At 39.5% G+C, this 24,910-nt stretch overlaps 1 protein-coding gene across 2 annotated transcripts; it reads left to right on the top strand.

Moving 5' to 3' along the window:
- The first annotated feature begins 218 nt into the window (after window positions 1-218).
- On the top strand, window positions 219-23,460 carry LOC133525292 (casein kinase II subunit beta-like). 2 transcript variants are annotated; one of them, XM_061861582.1, is made up of 8 exons: window positions 219-1,057; window positions 5,267-5,369; window positions 7,476-7,575; window positions 7,972-8,063; window positions 9,985-10,174; window positions 11,020-11,093; window positions 14,503-14,603; window positions 17,757-23,460. In XM_061861582.1, exons 1-7 carry the CDS (start codon window positions 986-988, stop codon window positions 14,565-14,567), a joined length of 696 nt encoding a protein of 231 aa, XP_061717566.1. In that variant the 5' UTR covers window positions 219-985; the 3' UTR covers window positions 14,568-14,603; window positions 17,757-23,460. The 2 variants fall into 2 exon arrangements, with proteins under 2 accessions (XP_061717566.1, XP_061717572.1); XM_061861588.1 differs by having other exon boundaries at window positions 17,754-23,460.
- The last annotated feature ends 1,450 nt before the right edge of the window (window positions 23,461-24,910 follow it).

The raw sequence follows: 24,910 nt of genomic DNA, 5'->3' as shown, positions 1-24,910 counted from the left end.
TACTTAAACATTACTTGGATTTATGAAAACAATAAAATTGTAGGCAAAAAATCACGAGGATGCAATGACTTCATGAGAGGTTACAACATGTAATGTCAAAAAAGTTTAAGACTGTAATGTCTTGCCATTGGCAGAATTGTATTAGATAGATTATTTTTATAAACGTCATTGGCTGAAATGGAATAGAATACAGCGATAACATCTCGATAACATAAATTTATTCTGGGTAATTAATACTATTTACAATTATAGCTTCTTAGCTTTTGTTAATAAAGATCTAAATCCTGCGATAATATTTCTTTTACAAGAGCTTCAAAGTTACCATACGGTCTATTTTTCTTTATTCCGAGGGCCTACCACAAAACGCAAAAATCGAAATTCTGTTATTTGCTTCTCTATCACTCTTGCCCATTTGAGGGATAGAGAAGCAAAATTTAGACTATCAAGTTCCGCGGTAGGTCCACAGGACCAAAGGTGAAACCCACGCACCATGTAAATCCGGTACATTACCGTACCGGTACAAATGTTCTACTCGTGAGCATTGTTGCCGCTATAGTACTTATATCTTATTTTATTTGCATTGTATAAAATAAACTCAGATTCGATATTTATTATTAATATATACGCTGTATATTAAAACGTCACACAAAACTTCAAAACCGCAACTAGTGGCAACATTGACAACAATGTCAAATCCTGTCTTTTATCTCTCTCTACGTCGAGAAGAACGCCATCAACGCCAAGTGTGGCTATATTTTTCATCAAGGCACAAGGCGGGCGGATTCGTTCAACTTCTCCGAAAACTTTCAAATTAAATTACTGTTATTGAATATATACGCCTTATATATTTAGTAACTATATTATAGCCTTGGAAAGGAAACTTTTTAATGATATGTTATTAATCAGGCGTTCGGGTTATTTCAGTGATTCTGATATCGAACTGGACTGAAACAAAAATTGTGGATTCTAATTTTATTCCAGGAAGATGAGTAGCTCTGAGGACCACTCATGGATTGCATGGTTTTGCAGTTTGCGAGGGAACGAGTTCTTTTGCGAGGTAAGTCAAATAAATTATATGAAGGGTAGTCATACAAAACCGGGCGGTACCCTACAGGCTATTTATTTACATTTTCTTAAGTATTTTTTTCATAAATTCCTACAAACTAACTAAATAAAAATGCCGCGCATGTATAAGCGTAAATTTAATAAGAAGTATTTTCTGGTAATTATATTGTTCGTTTTGAACGGTAATGGTGAAATTATTATATTTAGTGATTTACAAATATCTAAGGATGGGACTTGCGGTTAATAAGGTTGGGGCCCGTACAACAGTCTCATGCACACGAATTCGAGGCAATCGTGCAGTCTAACGCCACAACGCGATTGGTTGATGAGTTCGCATCACGCGCGCGATTGTTCACTGCACTGCACGATTGTTTCCAATTCGTGAGTGACACCACTGCACTAGCATCATTCTTAGTCCAATAAGACCCGTCCTCAGATATATGTCAATGATAATAGGCTTATTTAAGCGAAAATGTATTACTGTCAGCAATGGCGAAATTGCAATAATTGTTATATTAAGTATTGTATTACAACATTCGATATGCTTTTTGGCGAAGGAAACCCAACTACACCCATTAACCTTGCTGTGAATCCCACTGACTCAATATCGGAATAGCAAAGCCGATCTAAATTTAATACTAAATTGAACCACTAGCGTCCCATGAGCCTAATATTAGTACCTTTAATGAAAATGAAACCTTATGTATGTATTCAATGAAATCCAAGGTATTAGGCGGGCCACACAAAGCGAGCATACGCATGAGGCAATTTCCTCATGCACATACCAGCCAGTGTATGTACAGAGTGTGTAGTGTGTGGACCCGCCTATTTAATTGAAACCATAGGGTCAATAGGTATTTAATTGGAACAGAGTTGCATTTGTTTCATTTTGTTCAAATTGGAGCTAAATAAAATCAATTCTCTTGTGTATTACTATTGATACAAATTTTTCTTGTAATTTGGGCTACTAGAGGTTAAAAGTTGTTGTTGTTGTTGTTAGTCTGATAAATTTCAGCAAATGCACATATTAAAAATATACATAGAGTTAAACCAAGATAAGTTGGCAGCCATTTTGATAGCCCAGATAATGCACTGGTTATTTTAAAAGTCAAATATCTATGAAATTATGAATTATGATGTGATTTGACACTTGCACCGTCTGCGCTATCAAAATCGCGGCCAACTTATCTTGGTCTGACTCTAGCGTCCAATATAGTGGCAAGCAAACAGTCCCTCTTGCATAATCCAAATCCGCATTGCAACTGCAAACCAATGTGTAAAAAAGCATATGCTTAAAAAATACCTTAAAAAAGTTTATAATTAAATGTACGTAAAAAGTTAAGAAACAAAATGCTCTTTGTCTAATATACATACAGGGTGGAAAAAATGAATGGGCCCTGGAGGGAAAGTACCTTAAAACCTTAAGCTAGCTCATTTTACTCAAAGGAAAAATTCTTTTATTTTTAAAAATAAACAAAACTGCATTCATAGATTTTTACAATTTGTTTATTGATTTTATGTACTAAATTTTGTGAGACGTCATTTTTCTGTGAGAAATTTTAACATTAACATTAACTGTATCAACTAGTGGCAAAAAAAAAACAATTTTTATTTTTATTTTTTCTCAGTTTGATTCCCGCGCGAGCCATGCGATTTTTTTTAAAGCTTTCTACTTTACTCTCTCAGCTACAGCACAATTTAAAAATCATTGTTGTAACAAAATCTACGACCCTGCATACAATTTTTTGTACATAATGCACAACTTTTATTGTGTATCTGGCAGTAATGTTAACTTTTATTTTTTGTACCGCGTTTGAATCTCCTCATGAAATAAGTTGCAACTTATCTCAGGTGGTTGGTAAAGAAGTTTGCACAATGATTTTCTAGTAGAAGGTAGCTGAATTTTGGGACTAAAACTAGTTTAAAATTATTATTGCCAAGTCTAAAAAGTGTATGCATACGGTAGGACCTAAAGTATATAACAAAATGCGAGCGACGAATTATTCAGTAAAAAGCTTAAATCTAAACTGGTGTCTGACGCATACGATTCCATCCATGCCTTTTGCCTTGTACCAAGTGAGTAAAATTATGTATATTAAATAAAAACAACTGGTTCGCTAAGTCTTGCCTCTCAAAATATGCAACAATAAATTATAAAACTTAGCTATATGCACAATGTACTTGACATGTAGAATTTTATTTTATCAATAAAGTATTGAATTTAATTACTTAACATAATTTTAATCAACTTCATGCAGCCGAGCCTTCAGCCAGGCCGTAGCTGGTTAGCTATAATAAATGTTTTCCTAGACCTGACCTATTAGGCCGCGGACAGGACGCAAGCGGTGCGCGTCGCGGCGAGCTGTGAAACAAGGACATTTATACATTGGGCTATTTGCCATTGGCCTTGATTTGCCGCTCGCCGTCCCGCCGGTTGCGTGTGATTGCTGCGCTTGTGAAGTGCCTCATCCGAGGCATCGTGGTCGCGTGTTTGCTGCGAGCGTGGTACGTCATAGCACGAGCTGCTTCGCGCGTTAATATCCTTGCGAAGCGACTTTTTTTTATGTTTAAAGCATAGTTAATATAGAATTGGTACGCACTAGATGATTGTTATTTTTTCAAATATGTATAAATTTAAAAAAAATCTCTGTTATGTAAATAATTACGAACTGTTTTCATAATGGACCAATTTCTGTACAACACATTTGTAGACTTTTTTGGCGTGTTGATTTCTTGTAGATCGCAATAAATTGATACCCTGGACAATTAGACTAGTATTATTAATTTTTTTTTTCATGATTGCTCAGTAGTTTTTGATAGATTGAAATTGGGGACAATTCGAAGGATTCATCTCGCGGGGTATGTAATTGGCCTGATTATTGGCAAAACTTTTTTTTGAGTAGTGGCAGCTGGCTAAATCTGGCCAACATTTCACAGGACCGTTATGGGTTCTAATAAATGGCAATACTCATTTCTCTAAGCACTCTTTAATATAAAGGTCCGACTTCATTGTTGACTATGTTATAAAACTTTACGTCTTACAGCCGCAATTATAAATTCCTTGCCATATCATACATATGTTTTTTTGCGAACTTGTCTAGTGTCACTAACTTATATTTTTCGGGTAAATTACCTCTATTATTGGCCATATATAATAAAACTTCGAACAGAGTAGTTGATTAAAATCGAGTTTTACACACGTCTTGTCGTCCAACAACAAGCAATTCGAATTTTGTCAATACTGGGTCGTACAATAGTCGAGCTAGTGTTTTAGCTTGTCGGATCTGTTTAACAGTCCGATTTGGCTGCTTTATTGCTCGATAGCTCTTATAGCCACCTCTGAGGTGAATCATCTTTATCTTTCTAGAAGTTTCTTTGAATTTTTGAAATAAATAGACCGTCCTGAATTTTGTTTAAATGACCTTGGGACTTTTTTACCAAAATCTTGTTATTTGTCCCAGACCTCCGATTAGTTTGTATTTTCCTGTCGGCTGATAGAGTCTCCTTGTAACGTTTTATGACCCTACAAATACTAGCTTTTAGCATCTTAAGTGACTTAGCTGTCTTCGTCCGGGGTCGATAAGAAGTTTCGAAGTATTTGTGCACGATCAATCTCCTGTCCTCAATTTTCATGGTCGAAAACTTTAAAATGCATAAAGCTAGAAAAAAATATTTTCACCATTAATACTTTGAAGGTGGGTGATTGAACTGTAATTGCCAATTTTTTTCCCGCCATGGAATTATTACTTTTTAAACATTGCTAATTATGTGCCAATTCTATATGAACTATGCTTTACTCGCTTAGGCGGGCTTAGCAGTTGCTGCACCTGTGAAGTGCCTTGCCCGAGGCATCGCGGCCGCGCTTGAGCGACGTCACAGACCGAGCTGCCTCAGGCGGCATGGGCGGCATTATCCTTGCGAACTTGCTTGTACTGTATTTACTCGTATATCAGGCGAGTTCACACAGAACGAGTCGCCTCACGAGGAAATATCTGAGCTTGTGAAGTGCCTTGCCAGAGGCATTACGACAGTGCGGTCACTTTAAAGAGTCCGAGCTGCGTCGCGCGGCAATATCCTCGCAAGGAGGATTTTTGAAATTCTGTTTACTCGTATGTCACGCGACTCCACACAGAACGAGTCTCCTCACGGGGAAATTGCTGCGCCTGTGAAGTGCCTCGCGTGAGCTCTATATTTCTTGCAGGTGGAAGAGGAGTACATCAAAGACAAGTTCAACCTGATGGGGCTCAACGAGCTGGTGCCGCAGTACAGGCTAGCGTTGGAGATGATACTGAACCATGAGCTTGGTAAGTTGCAGGGGAACAAATGAATCAAGGGCTAACCTTCATACACGAGGACGACATCAAGTTCAACCTGACGGGACTCTACGAGCAGGTGCCGCACTACAGGCAAGCGTCGTGCGTCGGTCATGATACTGGACCTCAAGCCTGGTGAGCTTGTTACCGCCAAAGAAATAAATTGTATAATTAAACACATGGCCAGGGGCAAATCACCCGGGCACGATAGCCTTAGTATCGAGCACCTTAGGTATGCGGGTGTACACCTACCGCGGGTATTGGCTATGTTGTTTACTCTGTGTGTCAGACATTCCTATCTACCACAAGACCTTATGAAAACTGTAGTCGTTCCAATAGTGAAAAATAGAACTGGGAATGTCTCTGACGGAGGTAACTACAGGCCAATCTCATTGGCCACAGTAATGGCCAAGGTGCTGGACAGTGTGCTCAACAAACATCTCGAGAGGCACACTGTGCTACACGACGCTCAATTTGGCTTCAGGCCTGGGCTGTCTACGGAGTCAGCTATTCTAAGCTTTAAGCACACTGTCCAGTACTACGCTAAAGCGGATACACCCGTGTACGCTTGCTTTCTGGACTTATCGAAAGCATTTGATCTGGGGTCGTACGATGTACTCTGGCGTAAAATTAGACACGAGACTAGCCTCCCCTCACACCTTGTGTCTGTTTTTAAGTACTGGTACGACAACCAGACAAATGTCGTGAGATGGTCAGGACAACTCTCGAACATGTACAGGCTGGAGTGCGTGGTGAGACAGGGGTGATTGTCTTCGCCTTTGCTCTTCAACCTGTACATGAACGGATTGATCCGTGAGCTCAGCGGCGCCGGAGTCGATTGTTCGATCGGAGGCAAGTTTGTCAACAATATAAGCTATGTCGACGATATGGTGCTGCTGTGCCCATCGGTCAATGCACTACAACAGCTGATAAACATCTGTGAGAGATATGCCGTGACATATGGACTCAAGTACAATGAAACAAAAAGCGAGCTCCTGGTGTTTAAGGCCGGGAATAAGATATATAAAAAGGTTCCGCCTGTAACACTAAACGGCAAGCCGCTTGTGAGGGTTACAAAATTCAAGTACTTGGGTCACTGGGTCACGGACGATCTCACAGATGATTTAGATATGGAGAGGGAACGGAGAGCGCTGGCCGTGCGCTGCAATATGCTGGCACGCAGGTTCGCAAGATGTACTAATGAAGTTAAAATAACATTATTCAAAGCTTATTGTCAGTCCATGTACACTTGCGCCCTGTGGACCAGATATACGCAGAAATCGTACAGTGCTCTCCGGGTCCAGTATAACAATGCCTTCAGGGTGCTGATGGGGCTGAAGAAATATTGTAGTGCATCGGGAATGTTTGCGGAAGCTCGAACGGATTGTTTTTATACAATCACCCGTAAACGAGTCGCCTCCCTGGTGCACAGGGTATGGAATAGCACCAACAGCATCCTGAAAGCCATTGCCGAGAGATGGGACAATCCTATCTTATTTTTCTGGGTGAGAAAAATCATGTTGTCGAGTTTTATCACCCGGAAAATATTGTTATAGGATTATTTATGTTTTATTAATTTAAATTTATTAATTTATTGATAGTCATCATTGTTTACTAACCATTTTTCTACATGTGTAACAACTAACAAAAAATATGGATTTGAAAAAGTCTGAAATAAAATAAATTCATTCATTTATATACTTTTAGCTTGCTCAAATGAGGTAAAAAAATGATAAATTCATACAAGCACTAAATTTTAGTCATTGGTATAGGACTACTTTAAGGAGTGTGTGTGTGTGTATATATGTATTTCCTTGAAATTTCAATTTGTTTGGAAAATGTCACCCTAATACACGGCCGCGTGCCGCGTTCAAGATAAAGATAGTTCGCGGTCTCAAAATATTGCAGATATCGTATTATTGAACTTGTTTATTGAACGAACATAAAATATTTTTCATACATTTAGTCGATTTCCTCGCAAGGCGGCTTGCTCTGCGTGCTTCTGCCAATTTGCGCAGCTCCATCTCTGGACCGTCCTCTGGAAGGGGAAATCATTTCTTTTCCATACGTGTTTACATAGTTCGTGTATGGTTTTAGAAAATGACCTGGGCGCAAATGCGAACCAGTTGGCGTTTGTGGAGAAAGCTTCAGAGGTACTCTACGGGCTCATACACGCGCGATACATATTAACTAGCAGGTGAGACGGCAGACGCGTATTTCGTAGGATAGTAATAATATTTTATGCATTCCACAGTGCCTTAGTGTCTCACTGTAATACTGTGTAATCTGTTTGAATAATAAAAAAAAATGCAGTAATACTCCCTATTTCTAATTCTAATAATATTTCATTGTTCGCTTAGATCAAAACCACATGGGTGATTTGCGGGAGAGTTGAAAGCGAGGCGGGCGCGCAGCGAAGAAGAATAAAAGCAAATTCGTTGCGTGTTCGCTGCGAGATCGTTACGCACTTAAATTTTGTTAGTGTCAAACAAAAACTGGACATCTACAGCCCACAATTCTTACTAAAGTCCTTTGAAAACTACACATAAGAACGCTCCAGCTATCGTTATTAAGTAATTTCGTTTATCAACAGGGGCATAGCGCAAATGTTAGAAAAATACGAAACCTTTGACTTTGGCTGCTGCCCGCGAGTCTTTTGCGAGAACCAAGCCACGTTGCCGCTTGGTAAGTCTACAACCAATATATGTCAGCGGCCTATCGTAAGATCAGGCAGATCGTGAAATTCCTAGGCATATCGTGAAACGTAAAAACCTTTATCTCGTTCCCTGAGTCGACGGAGTCCTGCGTAGCCTATTACTGGACAGTTTTCCCTTCGAGCATCTGAAGCAGTCTAACGAACCTACCTTACCTGTCTATTTGTTTAATGTCAAAACATTGCACGGGAACATTACGATTTGCCTGATCTTACGATCGCCCGGCGACATACCAATTTGTCAGTAAAGGTAACAAATTTTAAAAACGAATGCGCAAACGCTCGAATTTTCCTATCGTTCACAAGAAGTGCTTTGGGTATACATTCGTGCGCGGTCCATCCCAGCCAACTTCAAGAAATTGGAGAACATGCATAAAAATAAAGACCAAGAGGTAATAACAAAGTTTCAAATTAAGTCTGATTAAGTTGATTTTATTTTTGTGCTATTATATATCAAAAAAGCACTCCAAAGGTGAATTTGTTAAATAGTGACGATTGTAACGAGTAGCTTTGTCAGTTACCGCTTAAAGCTGCGTAAGCGAGGGATGTGTTTGTCATTAACCAACAGAAACACTTTATTTTCCACATCTTCGCTACGCATGTTCGCACCGCTCAGCAACATTCACAACGTTCCATATCCTCGCTACGCATCCTCGCACCGCTCAGCAACATTCATAACGTTCCACATCCTCGCTACGCATCTTCGCACCGCTCAGCAACATTCATAACGTTACACATCCTCGTTTCGCATCTTCGCACCGCTCGGCAACATTTATAACGTTACACATCCTCGCTACGCATCCTCACACCGCCCAGCAACATTCACAACGTCCCACATCCTCGCTACGCATCTTCACACTGCTCAGCGACATTCACAACGTCCAACATCCTCGCTACGCATCTTCGCACCGCTCAGCAACATTCATAACGTTCCACATCGAAATCTCTGGAACAGTCATGAAATTTGTTATGTATATAAATTAAAGGCCCCTTTTACATGCCCACACCCACACCATTTGATATTTGGGATATATAGTCCTCTCCAGGTGGTTGGTTTAATTTTTCTTTAATAAAACAAGTGTAAACAGGCTGTGAAGGGTAAGAGGAATCTACCGATAGGTGATTTAAAAAAATCCGTCCAGTATCCTAAGCTACAGGGTGTACTGAATCATCAGTACTTAAACCCATAACCCTACTTTCTGGTTAAGTCGCAGTCGAGTAGAATGTTAATATTAGGGTAGATAGCGTACAAATGTATAGTTAAAAGGTTAATTCATATTCCTCCGAGTTTCCTATTAAGAGAATGTCCCCTGGAAGTGTATAAGCGCTAAACTTAGATTCAGCAAGTATTTTCCATAACAAGATGTATTTTTTTCGCAAAGATATCAAGGACTTTTTAGTGTAGAATTTAATAAGCTTTAATGTTGCCTTACACCATATTTTCATCAAGAGCGAAGAATTTTGAGTATAACGCGAATTTCTCCTAGATGGTACACATTTTCCAAGATGGATGCGATTCCTCGAGGTCCCCAAATATCAAATGGTGTGGGCATGAAAAAGGGGCCTTTAATTTATATACATACTAAATTTCATGACTGTTCTAGAGATTTCGAGGTTGGTCCTAATTCGACTGTGCTATTGTACCGCTCAGCAACATCCACAACGTACCACATCCTCGCACCGCTTAGCAACATTCACAACGTTCCACATTCTCGCTACGCATTCTCGCACCGCTCAGCTACACGAACGGCAAAGATGGAATGTGAACATGTATAAACGAAGGGTCGACAATGTTTATTTATATCATCTACTGTACTGTACCATATTTTCTTGTGAATAAACTTTCATTCATTCATGTTTACTATGTCTTTATTTATTAAAGTTTTCATGCAGGTTTATCAGACGTCCGCGGCGAGGCCACGGTTAAGGTGTACTGCCCCAGATGCATGGACGTGTTTGCGCCAAGATCGTCGCGGCAACAGTTCACGGACGGCGCGTACTTCGGTACCGGGTTCCCGCACATGGTGTTCATGATGCACCCCGAGCTCCGGCCCAAGCGGTCCCCCGGCAAGTTTGTGCCGCGGTGAGTGCCGCACTTTAGCGGCGAGTAATACCTGTAGCTTCTAGAGAGGCGATGAGGCTTCAGTAGATTGTATAACGTATAGAAGCGCGTTTAGGAGGGTTTTTTTTTTGTTCGCACCGTCTCCCCAGCCGCGGGAAGCCCATGATGGGGGGGTGTGTGGGACTGGCCGCTCCTGTCCCCTCTCTCCTGGTGAGAGGGGGGAGAACTTGGCCCTACCCACTAAACCCACTCCGGCGTTTCGCCCTCTTTGCCGTTTGCGAGAGCGCCATGGGATCGAGTACATTCCACCATAGGTGTTGGAGGGTTTGCCTAGCTAGGTCTGTCTCACTCTGTATGCGCAAGAGAGCGTGATCCATGCGGTAAGACTTTTTGACTTACTGTGCGTGGATTGATGACGGTTGATAAAAACTATCCTGTCTTTCCCCGGGCCTGAAACTATCTCGTCTACCTCCATACCAAACTTAATCTAAACCGGTTCAGCGGCTTAAGCAGGAAGAGGTAACAGGCAGACAAGAGTTCCTTTCACATTTTGTAATATTAATAGGTATTAGTAGCGCCCGCTCGCTGGCGCGGGTGCACGCAGCGGGCGCACGCACGCGGGTGCCAGGTAGGTAAAATCCGCCGCACGCGTCCGCGTCAGTTAGCTACGCTCATACTATTTTTCGTTAACCCGCTCACCCGCTCCGTGCAACCGCGCCAGCCAGCGGACGCCCTTTGGGTCGGCAACGCACATGTAACACCCCTGAAATAGCATGGCTACGATGTTACCATGATGCGGGCCGTATGCCTGTTGGTCACCGACCTGGTATTACAAAAAGTAATGATTAAATATTTGATTGTTCCAGCTTATACGGCTTCAAGCTCCACCCGCTAGCATACCAGCTCCAACTGCAATCGGCGACCAAGATTGCGGGAGAATGTGTGTACAAACTTCTGTCACTTGATTATAATTACTAAACTACTGGCACAAGATACACTAGCATACCAGATCCAGCTCCGAGCGTCGAGCACGTACAAGGCGCCGGGTAAATGTGTGGACAAACGTTCGTCACTTGCTTCCAATTCCTAAACTACTGGCGCAAGATCTACTAGCGTGCCAGTCACAAGTCAGTAATCAATCATTACGTATTGCATCCATATCCAGGCGTTATACCTTTTCCGTACGGACTGAGCTCGCGACCGGTCTGTTTGACGTGATGGAAGGATCGAGAAGCGCGCGCCTGTCCCCTCCCGTTGACCAGTCCCAGCGTTTTGGGAATCTCTAATTCCCAAAACGCTTCACTGAGTTGAAAAGATTGATTCATATCTTTCGCTCGCGGAGATATACATCACTCATTTCACTCAGTGGATCTGTAGACCATATTGTTCACGAGTGACGAATCAATCAGATACACACAGCCGTAAGTGCGACCAAGATGGCGAATCTTTCCCGACACCCTCCAAATTCTTCCGAATCGCTCCGAAACATATTCGCATCGTCTCGCTCGTCACGCTCTGCCGCCTCATTCGAAACATGAGTGGGAGAGAGCGAGCAAGGCACACTGAGATAAATGAGTTACTAAGCGAGTTCAAGCATCAGTGAGTTGAATCAAAAGATACAGTTCATTTAAATGATTCACTCGTGAACGACTCATGTCTACTGGCCAGGCAGTCCGCGCCATTTCGCCAGGGAAACCGTGACGTCTAGCGCGCAGTACTAATATTTTCTTTTATTATTCCTTTGCAATCCTTATTTGCGACGTTTTTGCCCTATAATTAATTGTATTCCCGCACCAACGTAAGTGCAAATTGTTCAACGTTTCGTTAGAAAATGTCACTTTGTCGCTTGCCATGAGGGCGAGATTTACTTGTATCTTTATACGAATAACCTGACAAGGCATCCTTGTGACAAAGTAGCTCCTTTATTATTCGATCCTTATAGGGAGTATTACTGCAATGTTCTGCCACCAGAGTGCAGCACTAGCACGTATCTTAAACCAGAGAACAACTTATACATACTGTGCCTTAAACTGTATTTTGACAAATTTTCACAGATAATTTGTTACCAAAGGGCCTACCGGGAAACGTGAAAATCGAAATTTACTATTCAAATACGCAAAAGTGATAGAGAGGTTAGATAACGAAATTTCGATTTTCCTGTTTCTCGGTAGACCCTCAGATTGTGATGGATTGTGGGAGTGGCGCCCCCTACGCAGAGTTTCGCGTAATATTCCCTGTTAGCGTAAACCATTTTAATCATACATTGTATCTTTTGCTAAATGCCTTTAGTACGAGAATGATATTGCAATTTCCTTTTCACCTCAGCAGCTCGCTGTAAATAAATGTGGTTAACTTTACTTGATGTTGAAAATTGAGGTGAAAAGTTGTATGTGTCACACGAGAGCAAAGTTATTTTACATCTCGTGTTTTTGAGTCCCTCGCTACGCTCAAGATTCTAAATTAGAATATTTCGCTTACTCGGGACTCAAAATCGACACTCGCAAGAAAAAACAACTTCCTCTCTTGTTGCACAAATAACTATTGTTCTCATAGTGGCGGGTACGAGTAACTATGTGTGCGTACCCTCCTATATGTAAATCGTGTCTTTCACGAAGACGCGTGCCTTGATTCGTAATGTCACGTTATTAAAGGTTAGATTTGACAAATATGCACGTCATCGTGGATGATACGAACTATACTTACAGTGGAATCCGTTTATTATGACTGCTTATATTGACCAACCGCTTATGACGTAATTACTGTGCGAATTTTGGTTTTTGTTTAAATTTCTCAAAGTCGTTTGTCCCTTTCCATCATACCAACACGTCGGAAAGGGACAAACGATTATTAGTGGCTTATCAACTTTAGTAGACGTTTATGAATAAGGGGGTTAGTTTTTATTCTTAAGGACAAGTTGGCAATAGGTACAAAATTAAGTCATCTCTTACAAAGGAATTTGAGACTAATTTGGAAAACTTAACATTATTAAGAAGTTGATTAACTATGTTTTTTTTGTTTTTTTTTTTTTTATATACTGCGTCGGTGGCAAACAAGCATACGGCCCGCCTGATGGTAAGCAGTATCCGTAGCCTATGTACGCCTGCAACTCCAGAGGAGTTACATACGCGTTGCCGACCCTAACCCCCTCCCGCCCCTCGTTGAGCTCTGGCAACCTTACTCACCGGCAGGAACACAACACTATGAGTAGGGTCTAGTGTTATTTGGCTGCGGTTTTCTGTAAGGTGGAGGTACTTCCCCAGTTGGGCTCTGCTCTAGATCTGGAATGACATCCGCTGTGCTGTGCCCTACCACACAAAGCGAGATGACATTCACAATGCCCATACCTCTCTTGTGGACGTAGTTTAAGGACGTACCCGGGTCCAAAATGGTATGTATGACGATACTTGTCACTTCCCTTCGATATCATCATAAGCGGGTTCTACTGTATTTAAATTCACTTTATTGTTGTTTGTTTTTCTTTACTCTGTGCTTTGATTTTGAAACTCTGCTTGTGAACACAAACACGCTATCTGCTTTTGCACACAAACACGCGAGGTTTTTTCGGCTTCTTTGTGACCTCCCCCCTCTTTCATGGTGATATTTGGTGAGGTTCTCGTCTATCCCTCCCTCCCCCACATAACATCACGTGTATTTTATGAAACTTTTTCATTCGACCAAATTTAAAGATAAATTGGCTACTTGACAATTTTTTGGAAATAATGTCAATCGATATTGATTTTCCTGGGGATCAAATGTCTATATAGGACTCATGGCATTTTAGCAACACAAAGGTCAGAAATGAGGTCAGTATTTTCTTTTTCTTTTTAGGAAGTAAAAAAAAAATATTTTTTCAGACTTTGGTGCCTTGTAATTTTTTATAATCTCAATATGTCCTTTTAAATTCCACTTTTTTTATAATAGATGGTTCATTTTCTATCCGTTTATCTAAATTTTGTTATAATATTCAACATGTGTCAAGTACCCAATTGTGTATAGTAAATCTTCTACTTTCGTTATAAATGTGATGTTATTTTCGTAAAATAGACTCGCTATTCTGAAGTGCGAAGTGAAGTTTATGTTTGACAAAACCGAGAAAAACTATCTACCCATGTGGTAGGTTTTCTTAGTTTCGTTCACTGTAGAAAAATACACGTGAGATCTCCTTTTAATCACCCCCCCCCCCCCCCCTCAACGTGATCTGTCGTAGTTTTTTCATGACCCCCCTCCCCCTATCGAACCTCGCGTGATTTGTGTTACACCGGCTTCCTCATGGTCCGATCATTATCACAGGGTGTTCGCGAAAGCAGAGTGAGCAGGAACACCTTTTTAAGAAGTGTGAAAATTCGCAGGGAGGGACATCAAACTGGCGTCGCTCGTGTTCCCATCTGTCCGGCAGAGTTGGCCTCGGCCGTAGCCGGTCGCCCGCCGTCGTCGGTCGATACTACTTCCCGTGAGAGCAAATGTTTTAATAAACTTGGTATCTATTGTAGCCCAGAAACTAAATTGCGATATTAAAGGTAGCCTGTGTCCCGCCGAGTTTCTTGGCGGTCCATATTGGGATACCCTCCTCCAATTGAGGGGGGATTTAAATCTTCTCGGGTCAGAGGTGTAGGGTTAGAGCCGGTGTAGCTTTATTTGACGTTCATAAGCGCATTGTAATATTCCTACTTAGATAATAAACCATCTTTATCTTTAGCGCGCACCGCGAACAAGAGAAGGCAACAGACGCCAAAAAAAAATATTTAGGGAAAAAACATATAATAGTAGAAGAATCTAATAAAAACATATAATGGTAGAGAATGCCTCATGGCATTAAGTCCGCCTTAGGTAGGGCGGGGCAAAAAGGGCCATTTTACGTATATTTGGTTGTAACTGCTAACTTATAATGTTTACGAAAAAGGTTTTAATAGCAATGGATAGCGTAGTTCTTCATCTATTAGTGACAATATTTTAATATAACCAGTTTTCAACTCCAAGACAGATATTAACAATATAGAAAGTCGGGTCGATTAGACCTTTTAGCCCCGACTGTGGGGCATGAAGGGCCAGTGTCAGGGCAAAAAGGACCACTAAAATTATATGGCATTGTATAGTTATTTAAATCAGATAAATAAAAGTAAGGCATGTTAAATCAACTCAATTATATTTTTATATATAAAAAAGAAACCAAATGTCTACCATTTTAATTTCTACCCAACTTATAACTATGGCACAATCTTTAGATCCTAAACCGTGATAGATTTGAGCGACCGTGAGCAGATACTCCGTGAGGGATGCTTCTTGTTCTCGGTTAAACACTTGCCTGGGAGTTCCGTAACCAAATGTCGGCGAATCTGGATTTTTCTTTAAACGTTCTATGAATCTTTGTAAAGAGGTTTTGCTAATCTCAAAATCTCGACAAACTTGCCTCTGTGATTTTTCTTCACTTATCACCAACTCAGCAGCACGCTTCATTAACTCCACAGACTTCGTCCCCCGTTCGGTTTTTCTCTTATAATTACGCATTCTGGAATAAATCAATAAAATAAATAAATTGTTTTCATAAGGGTTAAAAGGTCCACTACGGGGCAAAAAGGCCCACAGATGGACCTTTATGCCCCGTAGTGACTTAGTTTCATTTCAAGGTTATAACACAGCAAACAAATATTTGCATTAGAATTATACCATCTTAACATGAAACCGTATATAAAATAACCATGTTATAAAACAAGCGGACACTTCTAACGGTTTAAATAAAAGCAGTAGACAAAAAGCAAATGAAGTGCAAAATCTTACTTACATGAGATTTTTTCGACGCGGACATGTACAGACCGGTCGGCGTTTGCCAGCGCACTACGCGAGGCGGCGCGCGTACTCCCCCCGCTAACCCCTCACATTCTGGTCACTTCGATGTCAAACGAACTTTTAGTTTCGGAGTTAGGCATGGTGGACCTTTTTACCCGCGGACCTTTAAGCCCCGCCCTACCTACTATAACGTTTGTGCAATAAAGATTAAATAAATAAATAAATAGTAAGATAATTAATAATTTCCTACCAATATTTCTAACGAGTTATTAAAAATAATCTGTCTAAATTTAATTAGGGTCGGTTGCTTAAAACCGTCTGTTACCATTAAAACGTTTGCAAAATGTTATTGTATTGTATGTATGTTTCATAGTTCTTTTCTGAGTGACGTTGATCAGACCGATGGTGGTTGGTCCATCTGGCCCCTAGTCTTACATTTAGTGCTAAGGTATTTGGGTCAATTCTTTTTTTCGTCTTGTTTCTGACCACTCTGTCGCGCTTGTAATTGCATCTCTTTCTAGCTGTAGATTATAACTTAATGAGAAAAATTAAAAACTCACTCCGTCACATTTTTTCTAACTGCTTTTAACTGCCATCCAACGAGTAGGTTTGGTAAAACACATACAGTTACGATTTTGGCAATACTAATACATATGAATTATATATTTTAAGAAGATAAAAGAGCCAGCTTTAGTTTTATGTAAGATTCAACCATGTAAAAAAGAATAATACGCGTATTTCTTACATGTTTGTTTTATAAAAATTTTCTGAATATTACATAGAATTATACAAAACTGGGACAGCAAATTACGTTAAATAATAAGGTGCCCGTGAGCATTGCGAGACATTTTAACTAAGCATTCCTGGTAATAGTTAGAAACTAAAATGTCATATAAAATTTTCTGGATTAGGTCTAGTTTCAGAGATAATCAAATGTTTTTCGAAATCATTCTTTCGCCATAAGTCGGTACAAAACACATTTTTGACTGCGGTATTGCCACTTTGAGGTCTAGTCTGGACATACCTATTGATTGACATCGAAAAATTTTAAAAAATTATCTGAGAGGCTACCCCCAAATAATTTTTAGTTAATTTTAGGTTATTTGTTCATCAATAAAAATTACGTTTTATGTACAGGAGTGTTCAAAAAAGGGGGAAAAAAAAATAAAAAAAATATTGCCTGTTGCCATCAGGAATGCACCGTTAAAATATCTCGCAATGCTCACGGGCACCTTGTATATTGTAAGTAATTCAGCATTAAATAGGCTTTCAAACCATATATATGAATAACAAGGGATCTGTACCTATAGCTTTCTTATCAGTCAAAACCTTTTTGACAGAACTTATGACCTGACTAGTGCTTTTAATAATGATTGCACTATTGGTTCAAAAGACCATGGGCATCTTTGTAAGGAACCTGGACCAGAAACCAACAGAAGTGAGAGTTAGGTCATTAGATAGGTATTTCTATGTGCTTCGTTAAGTACGTTCTATGGGCACCAAGAGCAATTCCGTTGAAGAACCGTGACATTTGTATTTTAGTCAAAATTTCACCCTTATTACCTGGGCTGCAGGGTATATGTTCGCGCACCACTGCGAGCGCGGCAAGCCATTCGGCGCCAGCAGTGGGCTCTATTGCCTATAATTTTTATATAGTTAATAAGGGTAATGACATCTCAGTTTTGCAATGGAATTCCACTTAGTGCCCATAGAACGAAATAAAGTAGAATATACAGGATGTAAAAACAAAGTGTCTCTTTTAGATTTTTTTTTTAAATGTGCGTTCGATTTCACTATCATGTCCGTCTGGTTTCAGAAGGCGGTCGAGGCAGGCCGTACAATCTGTCGAAGAAAAAAATACGCCTCGCGCTGGCCGTCGTCGCTGCAACTCTGGCCGAAGTAGGACGACGAGTGAACCTCTATATCTGATTTAATCTGATTTTCAATAAATTATTCATATGCATAGAAGGGGTAGATTTGACGAATGCACCATACAGAACAAGGCTTAGCTCGCTTTTGTTTGTTTCGAGGAACGAGCAAGGCACGTCTTGGCAGATCGTGCGGCAATAGGGTAGATGAAATGTTTTTATTACTGGTATCAGTCGATCAAGTTTCATTTGAGGTCAATTTAACTAGAATTTTGTTACAATTTGTTTTGTTATCATCATCATCGTCCCTATTTCTGCTACCACCGTATTCGCGCTAAGAACGCGCGCTGCACATACTACGGAATGTTCGCGATCGTTTCAGAAATGGCTCGCGAAAGGTGATGCGGTGCATTCGCTGGATCTAGTTGCACTTTATTACTAACTACTGAAAACCTCAAATGGCGACTGATTTATTTTAAATGTTTTACAACTTATGAACATATTTTGCCTTATAACTGCATCATTAAAATAATAGTAACACTTAAACAAAGACATTCGAGTTAGTTTTGGAACATTGCTCCCAACTATTTTGAACTATAATTGGAAGGTATATTGGTAGGTGGTATTCTAAATTCGTCAGACTCAGGGCAGTTTTTGAATTTGGAACCAAGTTTCTTTAATATCTATAAGAATTCTAAACTCGAATTGAATTTGTACAAGTTAGCGCGGCTTTACGGGGTTAAATCTGTTAATAGTTGAATAATAACCCTATTCGAATATTGATTGGTGAGCATACTTTATCTTGATCGACAGTTCGCGTGCGGCCACCGACAGGGCCGTAGGATGGTTCACAAAACGGACTTATAGCTCTAGTAGGTAAAAGTTTTGTGGTTTTCGAGATAATCGACCTTTTCTTTAATAGCCAGCATCGTACTAAGAGTTACATTAATTAAAATATATACCGGATATTCAGTATAATATACTCTTTATGAAATTGTATACCAAATAAAACATAAAAAAAAACTTAAAATATACTGTCGAATTTGGTCAAAATGTTTTCAGTAGTTAGTGTTGGTCGCTATAGGTACTCAAAATTTAAAATGTTCTCATTTTACTATACCGCGTTCCTTTTTTGAAATGGCGATGTATGTCATGGGTCAGACATCTGTACCCCTAGTGTAAATATTTTCGACAGCGAAACGTGACGTACGCGTTTGCGTTAAGTGTCATTTTGTATGAGATTTTTGACTTTCCAAAACGTCCCGCTTGGCGCGCTGTTCAAAAACCCATGCAAAATGAGACTTAACGCAAACGCGTACGTCACGTTTCGCTATCGACTAAATTTACACTAGGGGTACAGTTATTTTATAGTAATTTTCTACGATTTATTAATATCCTTTGCTGATTAAATAATTAAAAAATACATTATGGGTAAATACCGTGGCTGTGATTATGCTTACCCTGTATAATATTGTAATTTGCTTCGTGAAAATGTACCTAGATTATTTTATATAACATAGAATGCCTAGCTCTAAACACTCATTGTTTGGTGTTTTCATAGTAACTAAATAGTGAAGTAATTAATTGTAGAATATTTATTATATTTGAAGACCCATATTTTTGTGAAAAATACATAAGTTCGCTACACACCTACAGTCGAGTTCACTGTAATGTTTACTATAACGGGTTCCTTTTTTGAAATGGCAATGTATCTCATGGGTCAGACATCAGTTATTTTATAGTAATTTTCTACGATTTATTAATGTCCTTTGCTGATTAAATAATTAAAAAATACATTATGGGTAAATACCGTGGCTGTGATTATGCTTACTCAGTATAATATTGTAATTTGATTCGTGAAAATGTACCTAGCTAGATTATTATATATAGCTCTAAACACTCATTGTTTGGTGTTTTCATAGTAACTAAATAGTGAAGTAATTAATTGTAGAATATTTATTACATTTGTAGTCCCATGTTTTTGTGAAAAATACATAAGTTCGCTACACACCTACAGTCGAGTTCATAAATATGTATATTTTTTTCACCTCAATTCATTGCAATAATATGAAAAAATTTATGAACTCTACTGTACAACCCTTTACGTGACTTAGCGTGACAGCGCTTTCACGTATAACTGTCCTCGGAAGGCCCCCCATAAAAAAATTGCAATTTTTAATTTCAACCTTGTCTTATAGTAAATTGGGAATAATTTAGTGTGTTTGAAAAAGAAATGCTAATTAATTTGGTTCGTGTAAGGCTCTAATTAGATTGCAATGGATATGTACAGTGTAGTGTACAATGGGCCTTCCAAGGCTACAGCGGAGCGGCGTGGGATTGCGCCTCCAATGTGAAGACCGCCTAGAAGTCAACAATTTGTTTTGTTGTAAGTACTATCCCCGATATTCATAAACGTGGACTAAAGTTACGATGCCGCTGATCATCGTTTGTCCCTTTCCATCATACCAATACGTCGGAAAGGGACAAACGATGATCAGCGGCATCGTAACTTTAGTACACGTTTATGAATAAGGGGGTAAATGTTTCGTGAAGCACAAAAATCAGCAAAATATTTTCCTCGACTCGTCTTGCTCTGGATCCAGGAACATTTTATTTCCCATACAATACAGATGTATTAACCGTAATATAGTATTATTGTATTAACCGTAGAGGAAAGGGGACAGCTACTTCTCCATACAAACGTAGTCCTCATTTTCTTCTCTGGATATTGATTTTTAAATAATTTGATGTATATTAAACAAAGCCACAAAGTAGCTAGCGACGGCGCGCGCCGGAGCAGAGGGCCTACCGCGAACCACGTTCGACGTGTTGCCTCTCTGTCGCACTTGTAAATTCGTACGTAAGTGTGACAGGGTGGCAACACGTCGAACGTAGTTCGCGGTAAGCCCTCAGGAGTCCGCTCAGTACAAAGTGCCATTTTCGCCGCACGCACACAGACGTTACATTTACAGGCGTTCTCGGGGACTCTCGGGCAGAGCTTAGTCGGGCTGTGTGCGCGTTGCTCACTTGACGTCCCCGCCGCTACGTAGGTGTAGGTACCTACTGTCATGTACGTCAAAATGCAGTCTAAGGAATGTAAACATGATAAGATGTATGTATAAACGAATCGATGTATGTATGTCTGTAAACTTATATTGCCTACTTCTTTTTAAAATTCGAAATTAATACAGAAGCAACCCTAGTGAGTCGGGTAAGTTTAGGTATATATTTTCAAGATTGGCGGGAACGGACCTTCTGTTTGTTTTTTATTTTGTGCCAAAGCTATGCCTGACTTTTATCCATTTTTTTATTATTGTAGAAATTAGGGACAAAAACTAATTTATTACAATTTTTTTAGCGAGCCCTTACTCGAAAAAATTCAAACGTATGGACATAGCTGTGGGTAATATACAACCGATTGTGTCAATATATTTTCAATAATGTTAATATCCAGAGGGGAAAATGAGGACTACGTTTGTATGAAAAGGCGATTTGGCGCCGGTCCTCTACTTTCGACTTAATAATCTCATTAGTTAGTGTTTTGCGTGTAACACTTTGGGCTTGTGCATCAATCACGCGAGGTCACTTTTTGACCCCACCTTCCCCTTCGTGATCCTCCTATTTGGTGACCCCCCCTCCCCCATATAACCTCACGTGTATTTATTATTTATTTTTTCGTTCGACCTAATTTTAAGATAAATAGTATTGTATAGAGTAAATCTTGTTTAGACTCGCTATTTTGAAGTGCCAAGTGAAGATTTATGTTTAACAAAACCCAGAAAACGTATATGGTAGATATTTTTTCTTAGTGTTGTTCACCATAGAAAAATATACGAAAAATATAATATATAAATACACGTGAGGTTTAATTATACCCCCCCCCCCCCCCACATGATCTCTCGTGGTCTTTTCGTGACCCCCCTCCCCCGCCTATCGAACCTCGTGTGACTTGTGCACAAGCCCTTTCATTGTTTACTATGTATAATGAACAGTCGCCATCAGATATATCGAAGCGTTAGAGTCCGTGTTCAGATATTTTTGACCACCTCAGTCGCTCCGATATATCGGATGGCGACTGAACATCACCGTACGTAATATTAATAAATCAAGTACAAGATCTATTTTTATTTTCTTAAAAATATGAGAATTGCACAAGTTCTAGTGAATAAAAAAATTGAAATTAATGGCCAAAACACTTAGTGAGAGGAATAATCAGGGTCAAAGATATTTATCTATCGTATTAATGAGTCAAATGAGAAGTCTGCACCAGTTCTTTATTTTTATGCAACGTGAAATGTAACAACATTATTTTTATGCAAAGTGTAATGTAACAACAATATTATTATGCAACGTGTAATGTAACAACATTATTTTTATGCAAAGTGTAATGTAATAACAATATTTTTATGCAACGTGTAATGTAGCAACAATATTTTTGTGCAACGTGTAAATGTAGCAACAATTTTTTTAGGAGGCCATTTGTGTTACACGTTACACGTTGTAATACATTAGATCTTTAAGGTCAATACGGGTACATGATACACATTGATTGCGCGAGTTCGAGTTTATACATTTGCCACAAAACGCAACAAGCAACTGGGGCCCATTTCTCGAACGGCATTAGTCTAATATTATTAGTCTATCTAATCGTATGGGTAACCATGGCAACACTAATATTATTAGTCTAATACCGTTCGAGAAATGGGCCCCTGTATAAACTCGCAATAAACACCAATCCAATAGAATCTGACCCCAATTTGAAGGCTAACCACACTAATCCCGTAGTCGCACTTATCCGTAAAAAAACCCGTATTTACCTTACCGATATTTTTCCAGCTAACTACTAACTCCAGAGTTATTTTTGGTGGATCTCATGTAGCTCGTAGATGAAACCTAAACAAATACGGCCTGAATCGGCCCCGAATAGTTTGGTCCGGCATTTTATGATATCCACGTGATACTCATTATGTCGTACAACGTATTTAAAATTGCAGTGATCTCTAAATTTTAGGATATAATTATATACTTAAGTTAAGTATAGTTAAGCACTTTAATTAATTATAGAAAAAAAAAATTATGTAGTAGATTAATTTATAGTATACCTATCTACAGGAAGACCTCGTTAAACCGGCTATTCACGCATTACCTTCTGTTATATTTTAAGCTAAAGAAAAACCCGCCGAGCGAGTGGCCACTCAGGCCTTACACTTAAGGCTTATTTACACGGTGCGAGAATTCGCATGCGAGTTTCATTACATTGCGGTATTTGATCGGTCGCCGAATTAGTTGTAACCTCAATAGTCCGCAATGTAACTAAAACCGCATGCGAGTTCGCGAGCCGTCTAAATCGGCCCTTAGTCGGAGAGGAAATTTCAAATTTCGTGAATATAAAAGTAGTTTTCTTTCGGATTACAGCGATCACCGGATTAGCGAGGTTCTTTTATACAGTCGCCAAGAGATATATCGGAGCGGCCGATGTGCTCGAAAATATTACAACACGCACTTTTCAGATATTTGTGAGCGCCTTGGCCGCTCCAATAGCGACTGTCTGTAGTTACATTATGTTAACCGAAGCGCCTATAATATAAATTTAATGATTGTTTAATTGTTTGTGTTAAAAATAGTTGAGTTTAATACATTTTAATTTGAAAAGCATCCAGGTTTTTTTTTTATTTACCATTATTGATAACGTAATTAATGAACATTTAAAGCATAAATGTGAAGTTCTACGGGTAAAGGTACCCTATGGCGGTCGGCGTATTAACGACGCTCTAATACTAATGCGCAGCGTAAGAGCCGATTGCCATAAGGTACCTTTACTCATGGAACGTCACAAATAACCCTCGACACATTTTCACATGTTGAACGTAGAACATACTTATGGGACTCCTTATTTGTGTCGTTCTCAAGCAAAAGCTACCACATTGTCGCTTGCCATAAGGACGCTCTGACAGCTTATAAGCGACAATGTGGTACTTTTGCTTGAGAACGTATATTATTCATGCATTTATCCTCGTAAGGCATTATCTCCTTAGTACTACAAGTAATTACTTCAACGTAATTTAAACCATTTTCAATTGGAATGTATGTGTAAAAATCCCAGATCGTCCCGTTGCAACGCACTTCCGTTTCCGTGCATAGCAAAATGGCATTGGAACAATGACTAAATTCAAGTGACACCGAAGGCCGAGCTCCGCATAAAGCGCTTCCATGCAATTCCAAAGACCAGACCGGAGGAGCCATTGTGATACAATGTGATCCGGCTAATCTTTGGCGTCACTCGAAAGCACTTGCTGGAATGCTTACGGGTCTTCGATCCCATGCGAGGCTCGACTTATGACCCGCTTGGGGCTCCAAACCTGACCTTTTAGTCCGACGTATTTTTTTTATAACACTGACAATTGGGTCATACAGTCAGCATCAATAGTAGCGGATGAAACAACGCGCCAAATATTCCGAATAACTTTTCCAAATAAAGATAATTCTCTAAAATGTACTTTCAAAAGTATATCTTTTACAGTCTAAATTGTTCTACATATAGAACCATCAACTTTTGTTAAGCTGTTACAGAATGGTACTTTTGAAACCTTGTCTGATCCGCTACTTTTGATGCTGACTGTACAATCGCGGCTCTGCATCATCTCGGCCTTAGGCCTCCGGTGGAGCGCGCCCTTTGGCATCCTATCCTCTGCTGTCCTGTATGCTTGTTGCTAGGCCTACATGAATAAAGTAAATCCAACTGTATCTCGGCCTACCTTCCGGTTCATCTTTGAAACAACTAACCATTGTCGTGTCATCTCCTGTAGCTCGGCCACAGCAGTCACATAGTCTTATTATGTATCCTTCAGTATGAGTATTAGAAAAACATTAGTTTGTCCTTGTCACACTTTCACATTTTTTTTTATTCCCCACAGTAAATTTTGTATAGTTTATGGTGGGTAACAAATAACCTGACCAAATTACGTAGGTTGTTTACGGTATATTGTCATGATGTGCGAAGTAAATTTACTGTCATCTTTTGACACATAATTAAAACTTAGAACGCCATTTGACTTTGATCCTTATTCTTTCACAGATATGTGTTCAATTTGTTAAATATCATAAA

This window comes from Cydia pomonella, chromosome 1 (genome assembly GCF_033807575.1).
Source record: "Cydia pomonella isolate Wapato2018A chromosome 1, ilCydPomo1, whole genome shotgun sequence".
NCBI lineage: Eukaryota > Metazoa > Arthropoda > Insecta > Lepidoptera > Tortricidae > Cydia > Cydia pomonella.
Note: the sequence above shows the minus strand (reverse complement) of the source record. Positions and strands in the feature narration are given on the sequence as shown.

Bases quoted from the DNA above. Each gene is read 5' to 3' on its own strand.
- LOC133525292 (XM_061861582.1), top strand. From the start codon at position 986: ATGAGTAGCTCTGAGGACCACTCATGGATTGCATGGTTTTGCAGTTTG. The intron at 1,058-5,266 runs GTAAGTCAAATA...TATTTCTTGCAG, and splicing joins GGAACGAGTTCTTTTGCGAG to GTGGAAGAGGAGTACATCAA. The intron at 11,094-14,502 runs GTGTGTACAAAC...GAAAATTCGCAG, and splicing joins GACCAAGATTGCGGGAGAAT to GGAGGGACATCAAACTGGCG.